At 41.4% G+C, this 11,312-nt stretch overlaps 1 protein-coding gene across 1 annotated transcript in view; it reads right to left on the reverse strand.

The window, feature by feature from the left end:
• Positions 1-467: 467 nt before the first annotated feature.
• rsph4a (radial spoke head component 4A) overlaps positions 468-11,312 on the reverse strand; it is a 40,714-nt gene continuing 29,869 nt past the window's right edge. Inside the window, exons 6-7 of the mRNA XM_037981076.1 lie at positions 822-939; positions 468-736 (exon numbers count right to left, since the gene is read on the reverse strand). Coding sequence (XP_037837004.1) covers positions 499-736; positions 822-939 — 356 coding nt within the window. The 3' untranslated portion in view covers positions 468-498. The remainder of the gene's footprint in view (positions 737-821; positions 940-11,312) is intronic.

Genomic DNA, 11,312 nt, shown 5'->3' on the forward strand with positions numbered 1-11,312 from the left:
ATTTAGTGTCAGCGTTGACCAGTCAGAAATATTCGTGAAAGATTCGGGGGATGTGTAAATTAGCTACATGACGCTATCTGGCTATTATTGGTTCAGGAAAACTCATTTAATAACGTGATTGCTCGAATGTGGTGTCAATCAAAAGGGGAGGGTCTAAGCTGTCATATAAAACCGTTGTAACGGCGGTCAGTGGCTTTTCTGAGATACCAGAGGGCTGAAAAGTCATAAGAACGAGATCTGTACCGTGGGCGGGACAAAACGGGGCGGGGCTAGTTAACAGGTTAAAACTTGCAACATGCAAGGCAGTAAAGATGTAAATGTTTTTCAAGAAATGTCTGTTTATTTCATTTATTCTGTTCTGACAAACATTTTGAACAAAGTGTATTAAAGTTTGACAGTATTTATATTTTTAAAATACACTGTCAATTCATATTGCAGAAAAAATAATCATTTCAAAAAATGGCTTTTAAGTTTACTTTTGAAATGTTTGAGAGTTTTTTAGTCATCCTCCTCCTCTTCCTCCTCTTCCTCCTCTGTCTCCTCCATATTCTCCTGTGCTTCTTGCTGCTCTTCTAAAGCATTTCTTAGTTCTTGCTCCTCCTGTGGTGTCGGGTCCAAGGCCTCTGTGATTTCTGGTCCATCAGGATATTCTTGCTGTGGTAGGGGGGGTAGAGGTGGACTATACTCTGCCCCTGACTTCTTTAGACCCCATCCAATATATATGTTCTCAAACTTCCTGAATGAAAAAAACATATGGCTGTTAGTTATGGATCCAAAGACAAGCGAAGCAAAGACAACGTGAATATGATGTTTGCAGTTACTTTCCACAAGCGTAGGCATGTGCTCCTGGCCAGAGGTTAGAATGCAGCAATGCTATTGCATGCTGGGGGGTGAGAGTGGAGGACAACCTGGAGGTCCAGGGAGCAGTGTTAAACAGTTCTGAAAGACAAAGGTCCTGAACTTATCTCAGAGCACAGAACATAAAACCACACAGATCAATTCAGAACCAACTGCATGCTGGCCCCAAACCTAACTATAAAATTGATCAAAAAGGAAAGTCTTAAGCCTAGTCTTAAAGGTGGACAGGGTATCAGCCTCACAAACTGGAAGTTGGTTCCACAAGAGAGGAGCCTGAGAACTGAAAGCTCTGTCTCCTGTTCTACTTTTAGAAACTCTAGAAACCACAAGTAAACCTGCAGTTTGAGAGCAAAGTGCTCTATTGGGAAAATATGGAACCATAAGATCTTTAATATAGGATGGAGTTTGGTTGTTGAGAGCTTTGTAGGTTAGAAGTAAGATTTTAAATTATATTCTGAATTTGACAGGGAGCCAATGGAGAGAAGCTAAAACTGGAGAAATCTCTGGCAGCAGCATTTTAGATCAACTGAAGACTTTTTAAAGAGTTTTTTTTTTTTGTACAGCCAGATAATAAAGAATTACAGTAGTCCAGAGTAGACATAAAAAATGTATGGACCAGTTTTCTGCATCATTCCATAATAAACCTTTGTGTATGAAGAAGATTCATTGTTAACATTAAGAAACTGGAAGCTATCAAATAAATGATTTAAACCATTTTTGAGCTGTTCATTTAATCCCAATATCATATTCAAGTCTGTGTTATAGAATGTTGTGATCAATAGTATCAAATGCAGCACTGAATTCTAAGTGAACAAATATGGAGATAAGTCTGAGGCCAACAAAAAAACTACATTCTATATTTATTTACAATTTATAGCATAATGCTGGTGTAGATTCTCAGTCATCCGGGCCATGGTATATTCAAAAAGGTTAAAAAACAAAAACAACTGGACTTCTATTCTGTAGTTGAAGACGTTTCGCTTCTCATCCGAGGAGCTTTCTCAAGTCAGAAAAAGAGAGTGTGGAGTTGAGCTTTTAAAGCTGAGATGTGATGCAAGCTGGATTGCTTACAAATTGTTCTCGCTCTCCTAACAATAGAGGCTCGTAGGGTCCTTGTTTGTCTGACTCACTGAAAGGGCCCCTCTGGTCACATGAGTGCAGGTGTTGATTGGAGAGAAACTGACTGGGGATCAGGCCTAAAACTCCATTATATGTTTTTGAAAGCTGAAATCTGAGACCTCCTCCTCTGTTTAATATTAAAGGAAGGGCGTAAAGGAAGTCATCTATGTCAAAAGAAAGAAACTAACATTAAGACGGTTCCCGGGCCGTCTGCCCTAACTCTCGCTACTTTGATTTCTTGTTTTTTTGTTTGTTGTGTTCCCTTGGTCTTTTGCCTGGTTATTTTTTTGTTGGTTTTGTGCCCTCCATCCTTTATTTTTGTTTTTTCTCCCCACCACCCTCCTGTGCTATGTTTTTGTTTTGTTTTTGGGATGTCAGGTTCTGTCCCTTGAGAGGGGGGTTATGTCAGGTTTTGTTTTGACGGCGTGTTTCTTTTTGTATTTAGTGTTTTGTTTCTGGTTTCTTTTGGTTTTGGTTTATTGTCTTTGTTGTTTTCCTGTTTGTTGCCCGTTTGTCTTCATCCACTTGTCCTCAGTCACCACTTGTTTACCTGCCACGCCCTTCTTCACCTGCCCACAATTGTTATCATTCACCTGTGCCCACTTCCCATAATTATCCTCTGTCTTTAAAACCCGGTCATCTCCTCCATTTACTCACTGGTTCATTGTCTCTAGTCCCCCGTTGTTCTCATTTCTTGCCTCGCCGTGCCTTTTTCTTTTGTTTATATTTTGTATTTTTGCTGCCACGTCAGCTTTTTGTTTTGTTGTTCTTTTGTTTTAAAATAAATTTTTGTTTTTTTCTCACTTTACGATGAGTCTGCGTATTGGGTTTGCTGCCACTGTCTCCGCCCGCTGTGACATTTATAGCATGTCCAACTTTTTGTGAATTGGGGTTGTACATTATGACCCCAGTTCATAATGTACAAGAACATCATTAGTAACTTTCACCAGTGCTGTTTCTGTGCTATGATGAGCCTGACTGAAACTCCTCAAACAGATTATTTCTGTCCAGATGTTCACACAACTGATTTGCAACTATTTTCTCAAGAATTTTTGAGAGGAATGGGAGATTATATATAGGTCTATAATTGGCTTGAATTCCTGAATCAAGATCAGGTTTCTTAAGTAAAGATTTATTTACAGTAACTTTAAAGCTCTGTGGTACATAACCATTCATTAGAGACAAATTAGGCAGATCCAAAATGGGAATATTAATTAGGGGAAATACCTCTTTGAACAGCCGGGTTGGGATGGAATCTAGCAGACATGTTTATGGTTTGCATGAAGCTACTATTTTTGACAATTCAGAAAGATCAACAGGACAAAACAGTCAAAAGACAAATTAAGTTCTAGTGACGCTTCTAAAGTTGCTTCATTTGACAGGGAATCAGAGGCAATGATGTGAATTTTCTCTCTAATTGAAATAATTTTATTTATAAAGAATCTCATTAAGTCATCACTACTTAGAGTTATAAAGATTCAACAGAGACATGACTTTTCATTAGTGTAGCTACAGTCCAAAACATAAACCTAGGGTTGTTTTTATTCTCTTCTATTAAAGATGAATAATATACAGCTCTAGCTTTATGAAGTGCTTTCTTGTATGTTAGCAGGCTATCTCTCCAGGTTAAATAGAATTCTTTCATGTTAGTGGTGCATCAATTTCTTTCCAACTTTCTAGATGCCTGTTTTAAAGTACGTAATTCTGAATTAAACCAAGGAGCCAGCTTCCTCTGTTTGATGATTTTCTTTTTCAGAGGAGCAATATCATACAAGGGACATGGGAGTCGTCTTTTTGAAGATTACAGCCCTGAGGTGGCGAAGCTGCATGCGACCTACAGGAGTTCCATGGTGGAACTTTACAAACAGGGTTTCAAGCCAGCGCTGCTGTATCCAGCCAGACTGCATCTTACATCCCCTGATGGATCCAGAAAATGGCTCTTCTCACCTATGGAGACTAATAAGTTTGTAGAGGACCAAGATGCATGCAACAACTGATTGTACTGCTATTCTACAGTAAGAAGTAAACTACTTATAGATTGTTGTCACTGTTTTGGCCTCGATTATCCTACTCTGACACAGGTTATACTGGTTCATATTTCACCAGGTTTTGTGACGTCATTTTTATTTTTGTTTGCTACATACTGGGTTCATATGACTTTTCAATTGTTCATGGGGGTTAATAATGTGGCAATCTGTGAATTTGCTTCCTGGTTGCTCATTCTGGTTCCTGGTTGGTTGGCTCACTAATCATCTCCAGCTGCAACAAATCAAGTTTCCTGCATGCTGGCTATTTAAACCAGCAATGAAGACCAGATCAGCGCTGGAGCATTACTCGCCTTGGGTAAAGCTAGTTGGCCAAACAGAGTTATTTTACTTTAGTTCTGAATTAACCAGTTTTTGTCTTCTGTATATCTCCAGAGGTCCCGCCCCTTGTGAAACCAGAAATCTGTGAAACTTACCTGGAAGGATCTTCTGCGAACCACTAACCTGGTCTAGTCCAAGCACTGCCTATCTGCCTCCAACTGGTAACTGAACCCTCTCCACAAACGCTTCCTGGAAAACCTCACCGCTGGATCCTCGCATCACTGCCACAACCACCTTACCTGTAAATACTCACCGTTGAATCACTCCTCCGCTTCTCACCCTCACCTCGCCATAAGAAAGCCATACCACTCCTCCTGCAGAATCTCCTCATTATCATCTACGCAATACTCACCCGCTGACTTCCCTTCCAGGTCCATTCCTGTTCTCCCACCTGTACACTGTAAATAAACGCACTTACCGTTATCTTGTCTCCTGAGTCTGTCTGTCACCCGGCTGCTCGCTCTTGACACCTTTTGATAAAACCTGCTCCAGCCAGACGATGTGTCAAAGAGCAGTACTGGTGATGGGCAGACCACTAATCCAGTCTCCAACCAAGATCCCCGTTTTAGTCATTATGAGATACTACTTCATCAGTTATTCCAAGTCCAACAAAACACTAGTGCAATTTTAAGTCAAGTTACACATCGGTTAGTGTCTATAGACGACCGCCTCGGTACATTGTTACCCGCCCCCTCGGTTAGTCCGCCCTCAGTCACTTCTCGTGCTGATGCCGCAGCTCCAGTTCAGGAGCCCGATATCAGACCCTCGGAGCTTTTTGACGGCGACACTGACCGTTGTGGAGGATTTTTACTACAATGTCAACTAGCATTTGCACGATCTCCGTCCCTGTTCCTGTCCAATTCCGCCCGATTAATTTATATTATTTCGGCACTCAAAGGCAAAGCGTTACGCTGGGCTCAAGCTTTCCTATCATCTCACTCTTTGGAAACAATAACCTCTCACCTCTTCATGCAGGAGTTCAAATGTGTGTTTGACCATCCCCTCCAGCAGGAGGGAGCAGCCAAGGGGCTGCTTACACTTTGACAGGGTCGAAGATCTGTCGCAGAACACTCAGTAGAGTTCCGGATTGTTGCTGAGGAAGCTGGGTGGGATCAGATAGCATTAAGAGGTACGTTCACAAACTCCCTTTCTGATCAAATTAAGGACCAGTTGGCTTTTCGAGATGAACCCGGAACATTGGAGGAATTAATTACTTTGGCTATCTGCATCGATAATAGCCTCCGTGAACGCCGCTGAGAAAAGAACTCTAATTCCCACAATCCCAGAGATTCGTGGCTCCACCCCCCGGAAGTGAATTTCTCCGATCCGCGTGCTACGGAATCAGATCCGGAACCGATACAAGTTGGCCAAACACATTTAACGCCCGAGGAAAGACAGAGGCGTTTTAGAACGAAAGCATGCATTTACTGTGGGAAGAAAGGACATTTTGTTGCCAATTGTCCGTTCCGGGGAAACGGCCCAAAACCTGACAGATAAGGGAACAATATGGTACGGGGTGGATAGGCTTTGGAAGTAATGCTGATTAGCGTATCAGGGTTTGGATCACTCACTGCAGCATCAGGTTGTGAGCCAGGTTTTGAGTGGGGGCAATGGCATGCACAGACAATTTGGGGGCCAGGTGCTGAAGTAGAAAAAAAGGGCACTTTGTGTGGCGCATAGAACCGCTCGCTGTCATAGCAGTGTGACCACGTCCATGGTCCGACTGGACGCCTCACCCTGCTTCGCCACGTCGAGGTTCCGGGCGGACGCTTCGCTTCAGTCTGTTCCGCCGAGGGTCCCGAACGACTTCCTCGTCACTCCATCCCGGCTTCTGTCCGCTTGAGCCACGCCATCCCGGCTCACGCCTGCTACATCCTGCGTTTTGGTTTATACCCCCCACCACCCTCCCGTACTAAGGTCTTGTTTTCTTTTTTGCTTTTGGATGTCAGGAGCCGTCCCTTGAGAGGGGGGTATTGTGAGGATTTGTGTTTTCAGTTTGTTATTTTTATTATCTTGTTTCTGCTTTAAGTTATTGTTTCAGTTAAATTTTTCTGTTTGTGTCACCATTCACTCCTCCCTAGTCACTCCTTTGCCTTCCTGCCACGCCCATCTACACCTGTCTCTAATCTTGTCAATTGCTTCACCTGTGCCCACTTGCCAATTACCTTCTGTTTAAAAACCCGGTCATTTCTTCCATACCCTGCTGGTTCATTGTTCTCTGCTCTGGTTTCCTTGATGCTATGTTTTGCTCCTTGCCTCATTGCTTTATGTTTGACCTTAGTTCCCTGTTTTGTTGCCACGCCAGCTTTTTGTTTTTGTTTATTTTGTTTTATTAAATTAGTATTCTTAATATGAGTCTGCACTCTGGGTTCGCCTCCTTCCCCACTCTCGTGCGTGACACATTGGACCTTGTTTTTTCCTTTGGCCTTAATGTTAAAGATGTTTGTGTGGAGGATATATTTTTAAGTGATCACAATTGTATATTTTTCAATGTGTCTTTTAGTCCTGATTCAGCTCCTAATTTTCTGATCCAAAGGCGTATCTTAAATGAGCACACTCCTGAAGCTTTTATTTCTCTTTTTGAGTCTGCCTCTTTAGATTTTAACATCATGAGTGTGGATTCATTTGCTTCATGTTTTAACATTCACTGTATGGAAATTTTGGACACTATTGCACCTGTAAAACTGAGTACTGTTCAGATGTCCTTGGATTAATAAGGAAATTCTTAGCATGAGGAGAGTTTGCTGTAAGGCGGAATGTCGGTGGAAAAGCACTAAGCTGGAAGTACACAGGCTCTATTTTAAGGAACTGATTAGCTCTTTAAATGAGATGCTTAAGAATGCCAGATCCAGTTTCTTTGCAAATCTTATTAAATCTAAAGGTCGTAATCCAAAGATTTTGTTTGGTACAATCAAGAACATTGTTTCACCATCTTTTCTTCTCCAAGTGCTTTTACAATTGCTGACTGCAATCGTTTTTTTAATTATTTTATTGACAAAGTTGCCGGCATCAGGGCCGGTATATCTCCAGCACCCTTGCACTGTCTGGTCCCTTGTCCTCTGTACACTGATACTTGGTCCTTTTTCCCCCTTGTGTCAATTTAAGACATCACAGAACTTTTGGGTCAAACAATACTGTCTTCCAGCCCCATTGATGTCCTGCCATCATCTCTTTAAATATATTTTCAACTGCATTGGCCCCAGTGTTGTAAAACTGGTTAATTTGTCTCTTTGTTCTGGCTCTGTACCCCGCTGTTCCAAAACTACTGTTTTCTGTCCTCTGTTAAAAAAACCTAATTTGGTCTCTTCTCTACCTGAAAACTACAGACCTATTTCCAAACTACTCTATTAAAGATCCTTGAGAAGGTTGTTGCAGAACAATTGTGTAGCTTCCTAAAGGCAAATGACATTTTGGATACTTTTCAGTCTGGTTTTCACAAATTACACTAAATAGAAACACCGTTAATAAAAGTTTCTAGAGACTTGTTGATGGCAGCTGATTCTGGAAACTACTCTGTCTTGGTTTTATAGGACCTAATGTCAGCTTTTGACACTGTGGATCATATTGTTCTTATTAGCAGATTGAAATATTTGTTTGGTATCTCTGGCTCTGTTTTAAATTGATTCATTTCTTATTTATCTGAAAGGTCTTTCACTGTTTTTATGAATTCGTCTTACTCTGTTGTTGCACCGCTGTCCTGGGGGGTACCCCAAGGTTCAGTTTTGGGCCCTATCCTCTTCCTATTGTATCTTTATCCCATAAAAGACATCTTAAAAAGTTACAGTAATGTATCTCATTATCTATATGCTGATGATATTTAGTTGTACTGTTCCTTTCGATACTCTGAGCTTTACAAACTGTCTGAATTAGTCAGAAATCAAAATTTGACTGAACAATAATTACCTGCAGATAAATGCAAATAAGACTGAGACTCTTGTTATAGCCCCTGATGATAAAATCCCTGTAATCTGGCAGCATCTTGCTTTTTTAACTCCTTCAGCAAATAATAACCTCAGAAATTTGGGGGTTGTTTTTGACAGCTCATTGTCTTTTGACGCTCATTGTAAAACGTTAGTTCGCAACAGTTTTTTTCATTTAAGAAATATTTCTAAGCTGCAGTCTTTTGTGTCACAGAAGGAACTTGAGATGATTGTTCATGCTTTTATTTCTTCTCGTTTAGATTACTGTAACAGTCTTTTTATGTGTTTAAATAAATCCTCCTTGGCTCGACTTCAGTCTGTGCAAAACGCTGCAGCAAGGTTACTAAATAGGACCCATAGAAGAGCTCACATAACTCCTGTTCTGGCCTCTCTGCACTGGCTCCCTGTAAATTTGAGGATCCATTTCATAATTTTGGTTTTAACTTTCAGGGCACTTCATGGTGAGTCTCCCAAATATATCTCGGCTCTTCTGAAGCCTTTCTGTCCATCCAGGTCTTTGAGATCCTCAAATCAAATGTTGCTGGTGGTACCTCGCACCTTTTATAAAACACGTGGTGACAGAGCGTTTCAAGTGGTTGCTCCCAGGCTCTGGAACGCTCTCCCCCTCTCGCTGCATTGCTCTGACTCCACGGTCTCTTTTAAGAAACATCTTAAGACATTTTTATTCAGACAGGTTTTTAGTTAGGTGTTGGTTTAATGTTTTTAAGTATGGTTTTACTGTCTTTTTTGTTATGTTGCTCTCTGTTCAGCACTTTGTGACGTTGCTCTCTGTGAAATGCGCTATACAAATGAAGCTTACTTACTTACTTAAATCCATAAATGCTACCTTGGGCCACACACTAAAGCTACACTGTTAAAAAAGCACCACCTACTGTCTATCTGTGCACGTCCCTGGATGGGAGAATGTTTCCGGATGTGTTTCTTCTTCTTCTTTTTGGGTATGTTTGGGTGTCTTTTTTTCTTTTTCTTTGCTGATTTTGTATTACTGTGCTTGTGTTGTCTGCTTTCCTGTGGCATCTGTGTGTGGGTTCTGGGAGTGCGTTGTGTAGGCTGGCCTTCTCTGTGCCCTGGGCCCCTGTTCTACATTTAATGTTGAGCCCTAGTGTTTTACCAGTGTCGGGCAGTGCCTTGTGGTTTGTCAGCTGGAATGTAAAAGGTGCTAATTCACCCGTCAAGCAAAACAAAATTTTAAATCACCCGAGAAATCTGAACACTATGATTGCCTTCTTATAAGAAACACAGTTAAGAACCTCTGATCACCTTAAGCTTCATAAAGCATGGGTATGGCAATTATATCATTTTTCATTCAACAGTAAAGGTGATGGGGGGGGGGGGGTAGCAATTCTCATACAGTCTCATCTTATTCTCAGTTTCTAGGGTGGTCTTTGATCTGAACGAACACTTTATTGTCATTCTAGGTAGGTGTGGCAATAATTCACTGACACCGGCAAATGTCTATGGACCGAACTGTGACAGTAAGGAATTTTTTAAGAACTTGGACCTGCAACGTTGGTCTATGCCGCCTCTGTCTCTTTCCGGAAGAGTCTGTTGTATGAAGATGAATGTTTTGGCCAATTCCTTTATCTCTTTCAATGTATTCCAGCATTCATTCCCAAAAAAATATTCAAATCACTCGATAGCCTAATCTCTCAGCTCCTGTGGGCCAAGAAACCTCCAAGTTTGCATAAAAGCATTTTGCAAAAGAGTAAGGACCTTGGTGGCTTGGCCCTTCCCAACTTTCAACTTTATTACTGGGCCAAAAATATACATTCTCTGTTATTTTGGTGTGGCCTTTATGGTGAGAAACAAAGATGGCTGCAGATAGAGGGGTTGTCATGTGCATCAGGCTCTTTACGGTCGTCCATATATTTTCCGAATAACTTATCGCCTATGAGCCCCTCCAGACCCATTGTGGTTCACAACTCTTTATAAATCTGGACGGTAGTTAAACTCTTTATGGTTGCCAACACTTTACCTCTATCCTACCCCACTCTACTCTAACTCCCCATTTCCTCCTTCGCTAGATGACTCTGGATTCGCAATTTGGGCTAGGCATGGTATTGTCTCCTTACAAAACATGTATATAGATGGTAAGTTTGCACCCTTTTCACAGTTATCTGCACACTTTGACTTGCCAAGGACACATTTTTTTAGGTATCTACAAGGCAGAGACTTCATTCGTAAATAAATATCCTAGAATACCTGTAATTCCAGGTTCCTCCTTGGTGGACTCTATTTTCAATTTGGTATCATTGCGTGAAGGAGCCTTATCAAAATTGTACAATATTCTGTCCTCTAGCCTACATGTGCCCTCCGATGTCACCCAGGATGCCTGGTTGAGCAACCTTCAAACATGGATTGATGAGACAATGTGGGAGTCCATTCTGAAGCGAGTACATTCATCTTCCATCTGTGCCCAGCGCGTGGTAATCCAATGTACAGTATAATAATTCATAGGGCTTGTTGGTCCAGAAGTAGACAAGCCCAAATCTATCCCGGACTCAATCGCAACTGCCCCCGCTGCAATTTGGGTCCCACAAACATCACTCATATGTTTTGGTTATATCCATCTTTGTCCAGGTTTTGGGGATCTATTTTTGAGCCCATATCTGCCATTACATTGGTCAATGTTCAGCCATACCCATTCATTGACCTCTTTGGTGTTTTCCCCTTGGGTCTTTCACTTCCAACTTACCTTGTTAATTTTGTAGCATTCCTGACACTTATAGCAAGGCGTACTGTTTTGGTGATGTAGAAGAGCCCTCCCACCTCCCCATCTCTGGTGCCCCTTGCTTGACTCCAGAGACAAGCTCTCCAAAATCTGGCAACTATTTCTGGAGCATGCGTCTTCTTTTGGCTTTGGCATAGCTCCGTACTGCACACACCGTCTCCCAGTTCTGTGAAATGCTTATTGACTTGGAATATTGACTCTGTCCCATCATTTGTCAGCTCTTAAGATACAGCACACAGCCAAGATTTTTGTATAATATTTTTTGTTTGCTTCTTTTTTAATAAATTGGTTTCACTT

Source organism: Kryptolebias marmoratus, linkage group LG17 (genome assembly GCF_001649575.2).
Source record: "Kryptolebias marmoratus isolate JLee-2015 linkage group LG17, ASM164957v2, whole genome shotgun sequence".
In the NCBI taxonomy this organism is placed as follows: Eukaryota; Metazoa; Chordata; class Actinopteri; order Cyprinodontiformes; family Rivulidae; genus Kryptolebias; species Kryptolebias marmoratus.